At 37.7% G+C, this 13,069-nt stretch overlaps 1 protein-coding gene across 6 annotated transcripts in view; it reads left to right on the top strand.

Moving 5' to 3' along the window:
- Window positions 1-13,069, top strand: part of Atg7 (Autophagy-related 7) — a 200,105-nt gene that overhangs the window by 27,421 nt on the left and 159,615 nt on the right. For all 6 annotated transcript variants that reach the window (XR_011017572.1, XM_068225281.1, XM_068225280.1 and 3 more), the window contains one exon: window positions 8,019-8,257. Coding sequence is in view for 5 of the 6 variants with exons in the window: in XM_068225281.1 (XP_068081382.1) it covers window positions 8,019-8,257 (239 nt within the window). In the remaining variant the exon portion in view is untranslated. The remainder of the gene's footprint in view (window positions 1-8,018; window positions 8,258-13,069) is intronic.

The following is a 13,069-nucleotide window of genomic DNA, read 5'->3' on the forward strand; positions in this document are numbered from 1 at the left end:
ATCACTGCGGTTTAAATGAAGGCCATCCGAGCGCAGATCCCTATCTCCTACCCACCCATTAGGATCTAGAAATTTCACTCCCAGTTTCCCACATACCCACTCCATAGTCTCATTTAATGAGACATATGCTAGTAAAACCATTTTTAAAACTACTAATACAGCTGAAGCAGACAAAATACTTAAGACAGAAAGGAGAATAATTAGAACATGCATAAATAAACAGTATCAAGTTAATTGACAATGGAGAATAGCATCAAATAAAACAGTTTAAGGAAATTGAACCAATATTGAGCACGATTAGGAAAAAAAACCGTATATCATTCTTTGGACATCTTATCAGAACTCCTAACACCAGAATTAGCAGAAGAATAATTGAAAAATTATGGAATAGTAAGACTAAGATTAAATGGATCACGGAAATTGAGGATATTAAAGAACTACAAAATAACGAGACGATCTCAGAAACAAAACAGAAAAAATTAAGATACTTCAAGACACACACATCAAGCTACAGACCAAGATCAATAAAAGTTCTAATGGGAGGGTATTTTCAACAGAACAAAGGAAGGTGGCAACTCTCAGAATGAAAAAAATATTGGGCTGGTAGGAAGTCAAGAAATCGTTTGTATAATTGACTAGAGTGGTCCAATGTAGGCTATAACATGTAAAATAGACTAAAAATAAATGTTCTTAACCTGGATTAAGGATTACCCACAGATTCAGAAAAATCCTTTTGATTTAGTGTAGAATGTTTATCATACACAGAATTTGTAGTTTTTCAGTTATAAAAAGATTTACTTTTTGTCAAACTGCACTGACAAGAATTTAAAAAACTAATAATAAGACAAGACAGAAATGAGCTGTATTGACAAGTAGACTTGAGTGTTCCAGGACTTTGACTTGCCAGGAAAGACAAGTACACTGTTGGCTGGAGGGTTTCTCCACTTAGGGTGTGGAATTCCTTTCAGCTACTTTAACTTAATGACCTCCAGTACCAGGAGATCATAATGTTTTTCACCACACCATTTAAAACATCTCAAATACAGTAGTGTGCTTTTTTACATATATATAATTTTCCCTCTTTTTCGACATGGAAGAAGCGCTATGAGCGGAATTTAGAAGTGTTATAATAGGGTAACTTTATGCTTGATATAGCAAATGGCGGCATTTTAAGTTGTGTTATGTGTAAGCTCCGTATTATGATGGAAAAGTGATAGTTTTATCGTCAACCCAAAAGTGAGACTGGCATAGTTTCAAAGTGAAATCTATGCTAATCCGTCTAAGATAATTATTTGTGTGATCTTGTACCTCTGAGTTAAATACTAAGCGATAATAGTGTGTACGTCTATCGTAACCAAGAATTACAAACATTGTTCACTGTAGCCAACTGTGAAATCGGATCAAAGATACCAAAGGGTGTGCATTAGGAGTGAGGATCTAGGACACTATAGCTCTACTAATCACAGAATAAACAGTTCAAGAAATAAGTACATAGTCAAGCGAGTAAGTGCGCCTTCTTTGTTCCAATTGTTGTAAGAGTAAAGATCAGTAATGCTAACGGATACCGAAATCAGAGGGATTGAAATGGGTGATGTTTGTAATATCTGTATGGAGTGTGTGAGAGAGAACGAAAAAAGCAGTTGAATGCAAACGTTGTAAAATTTGACAACACGCTGACTGTATAAAGTTAAATAAAGGTGAATACGATATTATTAAAAGACGAACCTGCAAGTTGACATGGCTATGTGTTGCATGTAAATCGACTGTTTTGAAAACTCAAACGACATCCGAACGAGACAACACCATAGCCAACCTAACCTTGAAAGTAGAATAATACCTGTATACTGTATACTAGGCGGACCATCTACCAACATATTTGCTGTTAAGTCAATACGGATCCAATGCCGGCCACTATGGTCAAGATACTTGAAAGTAGATGCATTTCTCAAGTTTCTGGAATCGAATCTACAGGAAAAAATCAAAGATGAAATTAAAAGAGCAATGGAAGATGAAAATAGGACACTCAAGAGGGAGACTGTAATAAATAATGTAACAGAACGACACTCAGACCTGTCGACGAAGGAAAGAAAAGAAACAGAACCTGGCAGCATCATCCAAAGACCAAGAAGCTCCAGCGAGGGAGATTGTCCAGCACAATATATACAAATTGAAACTCAACAAACCAGCAGCAGGGGAGCGAGAATGGAAGAGAAACTGGTAGAAGTAGGGCATGATGGCCCTTAGAAAATGCAGCGTAGTCGTGGAAGGAACACACAATTAACAGGCGCCACGGAAGAAGGACGCACAAGACAGGTAAGCCAACTTCAGAGACCTGGGCCTCATGAGAAGAGGGAGCTATTGCGTGGCAGTAAGCAGGGAGAGAGCAAGATCAAAGCAGCTGAGGGCAAGGGCTGGTTATACATTGGAAGGTTCAATGCTGACACTACGAATGAGGACCTCGAGGAATACCTAAAAGAAAGCGGAATAAGCGACATTGACTGTCAACTAGTGAGCTCCAGACCTTCTAGTCGAGCATTCAAGATTGGCGTGCCCCTGAAAGACCTCGAAGGTATGTGACAGCAAGTTCTGGCTGGAAAATGTCATCTGTCGTACTTTTCATGCCCCTTGGAGATTTAGAGGAAGAGACGAACAAAACAGAGAGAGAGAGAGAGAGAGAGAAGCAGAGTCTTGTTGGAGTAAGCAGAGTTGCTTGTTTTTTTTTTTCATGGACTGAGACGTCTGTGAGACAAGATGGCAGACAGAGTGGACTCATCTCTAGGTCTACGGATGAGGACTGTCCGCGCTATTAGGTCCATTCACATATGTGAACTCATCTCGAGGTCCACAGACGAGGACTGTCTGTGCTACCAGACCCATCCACATAAGTGAACTCGTCCATAGGCCCATAGACAAGGACAGTCCAGTCCATCTAGATGTAGACTCATCGACTGGTCACATAAGTGGATTGGTTGGTCGATCTATATATGTGGACTCGTCCATAGATTAGGTCTGTCTGTGCTCCTTGTTTTCTGAAAGAGCTTAAGATTACTTAGCACATTCTTGAGACATGTAGCAGGAACATAATCTTCAAGATGTATTCATAAATTAATACTTGCCTGTAGTAGAAAGCCAAAAAGGAAAATATTATGCATTGGTTATGATGATAGCTGTGCATATTATCGTTGATGAAAGTACGTGGAACTGATTGAAGTATTAGGTGTAGAAGTTAAAAATATGAAAAGGTATAGTCTTATTGTAAAAAAAAACATAAAACAATTATGGTCTTATTGTAAAAAAGAAATGAAACAATGTAGGTTTTGCTTATCTGTTTATTAACACTTTTTTACATAACTTTAAAATACATCACTAAATTCATTCTTATACTGTTTACAGTTTATCATTGGATTCGGTCCTTCAGAATTTTGTATACTGCAATTGTAGTGAAGATTACATTATCTACATGGAGCTACGCTTAATGTTCCTTACTTTGTGAAGGTAGAATTTTCCAAGAAGTGTGTTCTACATCTGAAGCAGCACACGTTGGTAGAAACCTAGGTGGTAAATACATAGATGCAAAACAATTTGTTAGATGCAAATAAATTGTTATCCATTTGAATTTCATTTGTTTTGGAAAACTGACATATTTTATGTGATTTTTGTAGCAAGCTTTCCTGGTTTTTGCCGTGCTGTTATTGCACGCAGCAACTGCATACACCATATACCAGGTATATGCAACCTGAGACTTAAATCAAAGTCAATCTCTGAATAATTCGGAATAAGAAAGCAGCTATTCACCACAGTACTAGTCGCTAACTCAGAAACTATTATTCTTATTTTAAAGTTCATAATCTGACGTCCAATATGGTCTACAATGAGGTTTATTACTTGTAACTCAGAAATCCCCATGAAACTATTAAAAAAAAAAAAAAAAAAAAAAAAAAAATACAGCTCACCTGCACATATTAAATAATTGCACGTTACTGCAGACTCTTAGCGAGACTGGTGGTGGATGGGATCCCTCGGTGAGGCTTGTCTCTCTGTGACGTCATAACCCAAACATAGCCAAAGCCTTCCTAAATTTGTTTATTCATAAATCAGTTTTGACAGGCTGAAGAACCTAACAGTTACGAATTCATTCAGTCAAAACTGAAGAAAAAAATGGCTTCAGATATCGTAAAATATTCTATCATTGACATGATTCGCTCAGCATATATTCTGTAAATAGACCAATGGTCTAAAATTTCCCAGACTATTGGTTTTGTCACTCGCCAGATCTAACCAAAGCAGACCAGGGATCTTGTTATAATGCTGCTCGCGACCCACCCTGGGGGTCTTATACTCCGAGATTCCCTTTGCTTGTCGTTCGTCGGGAACCTAACCAAATTAATTCAAGTTTTGTCCAATCTCGACATAGATTGTGCTGCTGTTGCTTTGTTGCTATAGTACCAAGCCTGATCGGTGCCTTGTGACTTTGTCTGAACCGTGCCATCCTGGATCTCTACCTTACCTCGATAATGCTTGAGATGGACAGTCGGCAATGGTATGATGATAAATGGGGTTAAAAATCAGGTTGTGAGTTTCACAAATTGGAGAAGTCCTCTCAATTTTAATTACTGCATTGATGGGGTGAAAGTTCCTTTTGGGGATCATTGTAAGTACGTAGGTATTAATATAAGGAAAGATCTTCATTGGAGTAATCACATAAATAGGATTGTAAATAAAGGGTACAGTTCTCTGCACATGGTTATAAGAGTATTTAGGGGTTATAGTAAGGATGTAAAGGAGAGGGCATGTAAGTCTCTGGTAAGACCCCAACTAGATTATGGTTCCAGCATATGGGATCCTCACCATGATTACTTGATTTAAGAACTTGGAAAAATCCAAAGAAAAGCAGCTCGATTTGTTCTGGGTGATTTCCGACAAAAGAGTAGTGTTACAAAAATGTTGCAAAGTTTGCACTGGGAAGACTTGGGAGAAAGGAGACGAGCTGCTCGACTAAGTGGTATGTTACAAGTAATAAAACTCATTGTAGACCGTATTGGACATCAGATTATGAACATTAAAATAAGAATAATAGTTAACACCACCTTTCCAATACTTATCTTTCCGTATATTTAGAATATAAACATTACAACAGGCGTTGTAAGACGGGACATGTTTCGCTTAACTGTCGTAAGCATCGTCAGCCGAAATAAATCTCAGCCTAAAGTTAGGTCAAGGCCCCGAACCTAGTGTCCTTAAAATATATGACACCCTAAGAATCAACTTTTACAAAATCAAATAGGCTTAAAACTAGTGTGAAAAAAAAAACATAGAATGTTACAACATGGCTAAGAGATAAAACAACACAATCATGTAGAAACAGAGGTTAAAAACAGAAAGTACAATACAGAGCTGGTAGTGAAATAATTAAAATCATTACGATATCATCGTTACCATTCAGTCAATCAGAATGTTCAAACATAAAAGAGTGAAAAATATATGAGTGTTCATCATGGCTAAGTGAAAAGAAAACACGTAATCGTGTTGCCAGAGGTTAAAACATAAGGTACGACATAGAGCTGGCAGTGTAATAATCGAACTCATTGTTACCAGTCAGTTAATAAGAATGTTCATACATGACAAAAAGTGATGATTATATTCTTTTGAATGAAGAAATAATTAAATCCCCATCTTGAATGGATACGTGAGTCAGGCAAGAGAAATCACATGTTGTAGCAGACATGGAGTAGTAACACTTCAAACAGGATTGATCACGCCTGAAGCCGCTTATAAGGTAGAGGCCAATATCCACTTCATCTGAAACAATGGTTAAAGCCGAATAACAGGTGTCTTCATTTTTGCTGGGAGTTCAAGACTAAATCGGAATAAGATGCAGATTGCGTGAACTGAAGTCTGAAAAATGGAAAAAGAGAAAAAATGTACTCGGGCCTTGAAAATAGGGTGTTCAAAATAAGAGTCTAAGATCGCTTACCTCTTATGTTGGATTGACTGGAGGTATTAGCCGTTCGAGGCGGTCTGCTATAGCAACTCTCTATTTATCTGGTATAAGCTCCTTCACACAAACGGTAATCAAATATTTCAGATAGAGCACCATATCCCAATACAAAGCCTTCTGTATATCCCCAGAAATCTTATCAAACCTAGCTGCTTTTCAGTTTTCAGTGATTAATTTTAGATTCAAAATTTGTTCTCCGCAGGACCTGCTCTTCCTAAATCCTCTTTGATATTCTCCGAGCTGATGGTCCACTTGCTCTTCCAAATAATTTTGAAGAGCTTTGGATAGGATTTTGTACGTAACAGACACTAAAGAGATTCCCCTATATTTTTCAGCACCTGCCTGATACCCTTTCTTGTGCAGTGGGCATATGAGAGCACAGTTTCATTCTTCTGGAATTTTCTCAGTTCCCTCATTTCTTCTATAATTTTATGAAGTTTATCAATCTTATCATCACTAGCATTTTTCTTAATTTTCATGATAATTGGATCATCTCTGGAAGTTTTTTAAAATTTATTTTATTGTCTTCTTGATTTCAGTTTTATCTGGTGGTTTGAATTTGGGAAAATCTATTCAGGTTCTGTTTTGTCAAACTTATCAATAGCTTTTCACAATTGAGGAGCTTCATGAAGTACTCTGTTAATAGTTCAGTTTTCTTTATTATTATTATTAATAACATTAATTTTCTTTTTTTCAAACTTAAAACTGACAGTTGATACTTGGTCAACTTAGTTTTGGAGGTTTTGTAAACAAATCTTGCTTTTTTTTTTTTTTTTTTCCAAAATAATAATGTTATTTATATTTGCTTGATGTCCCACTAACTGCTTTTATGGTTTTCGGAGACGCCGAGGGCCATAATTTTGTCCCGCAGGAGTTCTGTTAACGTGCCAGTCAATCTGCAGGCACGAGGCTGACATATTTGAGCATTTTCAAATACTACTGGGCTGAGCCAGGATTGAAACTGCCAAGCTTACACAACTAGTAATCAACAGCCAGCGGCTGCTATGTTGTTCTTCATATTAATACCAAACAGTGTTTTTCTTGTTAAACTGCTCCTACTGTAAATATGTTAATATTAATTCTTAGTAATTATAATTTAATTATAAATCAGGACCTGATTTAACCTTCAGGAGGTACAGTGACTGATGATGCCTTCTATGAAAGGCAAAAATGTCTCACACTCATATGGTAATAATGATAAAATCCTAATTGTTTAAAATTTAATGTATTGAATAGGTGATATTATTAACCAAATAATTAGCATCCTACTGTATAGTACCTTCAATGAGGATCCATAATGATATTTATCACTTGCGAGGACCTTCCTATACACCACCTGGGATGTGCTGCATGGTAGTCACCCACCTCTCCCCCTGCTACTGACAGCATAGTAGGTTCGTGACTTATCATAACTAATACTGAATTTTATAAGTTTCCTCAAAATCATTGATTCACCATCACTTTCTCCACAGTCTTAAGAAGTGTTTTTGCATATCTTGCAGAATTTTTGCCCTTTATAGAGGAAAAAGTAAAAATAATTTTAAAAAATCTTCATTGTGTACCAATACTTCATGAAAACAGAGCTTTTACTGTTTATAACTAATTATAACCTTGCAAAGGGTTACATCGTACTAACAACACAAGATTTTTTTAAATTTCCTACTCATATTCCATGTGGCTTCTAAAATGTTAGTTTTTCTGAGGCTGTTAGTTAATTAGAGAAGTATATAAAATATCGATCTGTAGATGGAGATCTCAGCTGAGATCTTGGCAACTTTATTAGACTTTTCATGTAAAAACATGAATAAATATGTGACTTTTGGAGAGAACGAGGGAGAGGATGGTTGTTTCCAAGTAACTTTTTTTTCATTCTCGGCAAATTTTTTAATGTTGATCCGTTGTTAACTAGCAATAATATAATTAATATATATAATATATAATTATTGAGGTGTTTATTTAACCTATGTATGTGTTGAAAGCTCCGTGCTAACAATTCATATATCTCTTTGATATTTTTCAGAGGCTGAGTCTGGGTCAAGTATTTCTCAAAATCTCCGATTGGACACAACGTAGTGCTTTCCTTATAACTGTTGCTGGAAATTTAGTTTCGTTTCTGCCTCTGACGTCCATTGTTAACACATTACCTGTGTGTACAGGCACTGTTGATGGTTGCTATCTAGTTATTGCTGACCCCTCTGTCAGTGATGATGGCCCTGGATGGCCTTCGCGAAATGTTCTTACAATGCTGGCAAGTCATTGGTGAGTATCCATTGCATCAATTATCTGTAAAAAAGTTTATCTTTTCATATAGATGGCTGGTGTTTTTATAATATTCAAGGATATATACTAGTTCTAAAGTACTGTATCGATTGGAAAATATTCTCTCATCTGTGCTCTGTTGGGCAAGGATATTTCTATAAGTTCCTCTTTCATTTTAATATGTTCTTTCTCTTGTTAACAACTGAAACTAGATCTGTTGTCTGCATGTCCCAGCCTTAAGCTCATATACAGAGCCACCATAAATTCAACAGTTACAGTACAAATGTTCCTTACTTTATACTTCTCTAGCCAGGCAGTCTTGTGATCATAGTAATATTGGCAAATCTCCTAATTCCAAACTTCTAACTCATTTCATACCTTGGCCTATAAAACTGTGTCTAATGACTTTTGTCATTATAATAATCTCTTATCTCTCACCCCTCCATCCTCTTGTCTCATCAGTATTTACCTCTTTTGTGCCCTCCATTCTCCTGTGTTACATTGATGTTTATCCCTCTCCATTCAACCTATTCCTTCAGCTAGATCCATAATTACATGGATAGTTACTATTTTTCTTTTCTTCATTTTTTGCACTGAGATTGTACATTGTATTTTAACCATATCAAAGTTTATTTGTTCTGCCATATCACTTGAAAAATGGTATGGGTGTTTTCCATGAAACATTGTGTTAAAATTTCATAAAATACTGCTATTTGATTATTCATAATTGATCATCATCATCATCAATTCTTTCACACCCATGGGCACGTAGGGCAGCAAGCTTCCCCAACAAGTCCAGTCTGAATCAGCAATTTCTATGTCCTCCCATCTGATGTCAACTGTTCAGAGGTCTTATAGGAATGTTTGACGCCATGTTTTTCATTGTCTCGCTTGTTTCCTCTCGTCTACCAAGGGTACTCGTTGGACTTCATTGTTTGAATATCTATTTTCTAGCAGTCGTACAAAGGTTTCCCATTTATACCATGTGTCAGTCTCTCACAACATGCTCCATCTTCATAAATTCTCTCTGCTAGAAAATTTCTTCATTTGAGAAATGATCGTTCCAAGCAATATTCAAAATTTTACATAGGCAAAGGTGGTGGAGCTATCTGTGGTGAAACTGGCTACATTACACTGGCTTAAATTGCAGTTGGAATAACAGTTGCCTTATAAAACTGCAGTTTGGTCTGGTTGTCACTGTTTTCTAAATAGGTTTTAACTGTTGAAATTCCGCTGAGGGTTTGCCAATTCTGTAGGTGACATCTGCTTCCACACAAAGACAGAGAATGCTACTAGGGTATGTAAACTCTTACACTTGGTCATTTTGTTGCTGTCCAACTGTAATATGCTTTGTGTTAAGATTGTAAAAGTAAACTCATGTCCCCGTCCCGAGGTGGTGCAGCTATTTTCAGGAACACTCCCATTGGAGGTGGGCTGCATGTACCATTTTAACCACATACCAGCCCTCCTGTCATTCTTAAATTTCTGGCAGTACCGGGAATCAAACCCGGACCCCTGAGGACGGCAGCTAATAGCGCTAACCATTACGCTACGAAGGTGGGCTTGTGTTAAGATGATTACGAATCACAATTGTTCTTGTCTTATTCACACTAATGTGCTGGACAACTTTCTTTGCTTCGGTGTCCAGATTGCGCATCATGATCTGCAGAGAGCTGCTGGATTCTAACACCAACACATCATTGGCAAACTCAAGATTGGTTAGCTGTATTTGGCCTTTCCAGGCAAATCAGGCATTTGACCCGTTCATTGCCTTCCTCATAACGAAGTCAGCAGCTAGCAGGAATATGAAGGGTGACATAATTAGTAAAACCCTGTAAACAATTTTTATATTGATCAAGTATTCAATCTTTTGTGGGATAATGTTATGTTCCAAGTACAGCCAAAAGGGACCTTTTTGTGGGGTCTAAAAGAAAGTCGTAAAGGAGAAACTTGCTAAGAAATGAAAAAAAAGTTACATTACTAAATTTAAAGTTAGGTTTGAACTTAAAAATAACGATGATAAAGGCAAAGAAACACATGTATACAATTATAATTAATTGAATGAATAAAGAAATTTAAAAATCAAGGAAAATCGTTCTTAGAAATGCGAGCTATATGTCTGTATTTGCATACAAAATTTAAAATATACACAATTTGTCAAGAATTTGATTCAGTATAAAGCAACACATGTTCAGAAATACACAGGGTAACTTGCACATCATCACATGCATGGAAGAAACATAGTCAATGTAGACTGCTTCTTCTTTCGTTTCTAATTATGTACAAGAGTATAGAGTTTGGTAACGCAATCCATTACACTGTCATCCACTGCAAAACTTGATACACAACGCCGCACTAGTCCGGCCTCACGATGTAGGGGGTAACGCGTCCGCCTGTCACCTGGCAGCCCTGGATTTGATTCCCAGCTGGGTCAGGGGTTTTTAATTGTAAATGATTAATATCCCTGACCTGGGGACTGGGTGTTTGTGTCATCCTTAACGTTCCTTTTCTCACATTCAACACTCTACACTTCCTCCGTTCCAATTACTCGCAGGTTCATATCACATGGTGCAAGTAGGGGCAAGAGATCTCTATAGGTCGACGCCCCGAACAAACAAATAGCGTTAAAAAAAAGAAAGCCTCACTATGTCCATAACTGTTACCGCTGCCGAATGCATTGGTACTGCTGCGCAGATCTCGCCGTTTTCATTTTCGTCCTCGATCATCAGCGGTTCATGAATTTCTTCTACCATCTGCACTTCACAGGTGACAACATTATCATCACATTCAACATACGGGGTAAAATTCAAGTCTTCTTCATCTTTTCCAAGTTGGTTACATTCTTCATCCATATGATCGGTGCTTTCCATTATTTCCGTTGAAACGTCATCAGTTGCTGAACGAACGAAGCCTGCTTTGCAGAAACAGTTTTGAATTGTGGTCTCATTTAGATACCCAAGCAGATTTCAAGAAATGCATGGCATTCAAAATTGTGATTGTATCTGAAGCCGTTTCCAGGAATGCCAACCTGTTCCGCAAGAACGTCTTTCTATATTTCTGCTTCACACACCGAATGATGCCTGGGTCCGGCAGTTGGAGATGGCTTGTACATTTCGCGGGAAGAAACGCGACACGTACATTTCTCAAAAAAGATGTATTGGTTGGGTGCGCAACACAGAGGTCGGTGAACAATTAGATTTTCCTCTGCTGCATTCCCATTCTGGCATCAAGTGATTGCAAGAAGTTCACAAAAATTGATTACGTCATCCAAGCATTGGTATGTGTACTGGCATGGAAAATGTAAGTACATTCTTAAAACTGTGCGGTTCTTCCACTTCCCCATTATGAGCAGCGTCAATTTCTCTGTACCACTCTTATTCCAGCAAAATAGCACTGTCAGTCTGAGTTTACTGAGTTTACCTCCATGGCATTTCTCACCCTTGAACGCATACATTTTATCAGGAAGAAACTGGAAAAATAGCTCAGTTTCATCTGCAGTAAAAACATCATCAGGGCTATAGTCCTTTAAGATTTCTGGCAGTGTCGTATCTCTCCAAGTCTGAACTGACACTGCCAGCCTCCTCATGTAAGGATTTGTATGAAAGTTTCCTTTTTTTTAACCTTCAAGCCATCCATTATATGCCTTGAGGTTACATTCCCAATTCAGCAGCTAAATGTGACTCCTTGGCCTGAATAAATGTTCCATCAATAGGAATATTCGAAGCCCAAGCTTGTTTAAACCATTTCACCAGAACATCATCTGAGGCTGTAAACTGGCTTTTATGAACACGTTTCATTTGGCTGCTTCCTCCTGCCAGACAAGCATCCTCAGTCTTCTTTCGGTTGCTTACAGTTGTGTTTAAAGTCGTCGTAGGAATATCCTACATTCGGGGAAATTGCACACGTTCCATGTATGGATTAGCATCCACTTTCTCAATAAACTTTAATTTGTCATCATTTGTAAACTGTCTAGCTTTATTCTTCTCCATAACTGAATATCCTGCAAACCACTTGTCCTATGCATAAGTACAGTAGGCCTAATTTACATGTTCTTACACGATCCACTTATGAACATAAAATTAAGCACCAACATGTCAGACGAGGTACTATTATTCTATCCATACAACCACAGCTATGACTGGCTTGAGACTGACGCTCCCTATAGCCAAGGTAACTAGAATACTATTCTTTGTAGCTGTAGGCTGACACACTAGCGCGCTATGTAGTCCGGGTAGTCGGGGGCCATGAAATTAAGTTCTCTACCAAATCCTTACCCAGGCCAGCTGTCGCTGGCTCGTCATGCACACAACGTGGCCAGGAACACTAATATAAATTCCTTATGGTGGGAGTTACGACCATACGAAAGAGTGACATAAATGTGCTATCCATGTATTTAATAGGACATGAACTGGGACTTGGGAATAATGGCATAATAACCAGGGAAGCTCGCTAATGAGGGATGTCTTAACCAGTTCCAACTGTATTTTGTTAAGAAGGAAGCCATACTTTCCAGTGTTGACTTCAATGTAAATTAAAAACTTTCCAGTCTGAGGAACACACTAATTCAAAACATAATGTATAACACTGTCATAGGCTTACCTCTAAAATACCGTGTTTACCCGAATAATCCCTGCTGTCGAATAATGCCCACACCCTCATTTTAGAAAGGCTCCTTTTGAAAAAATGAAATGAACTAAAATTCCTTTCATCGGAAGAGTAACTTAGGCATAAACAAATATTTCGTATCACTCCGCGAGGTTCTCGTGGTTTTTACGCAAATATCACTGCTAGGAAATATATTTTCCATGAAAA

The sequence above is a fragment of the Anabrus simplex genome, chromosome 1 (genome assembly GCF_040414725.1).
Source record: "Anabrus simplex isolate iqAnaSimp1 chromosome 1, ASM4041472v1, whole genome shotgun sequence".
Lineage (NCBI taxonomy): Eukaryota > Metazoa > Arthropoda > Insecta > Orthoptera > Tettigoniidae > Anabrus > Anabrus simplex.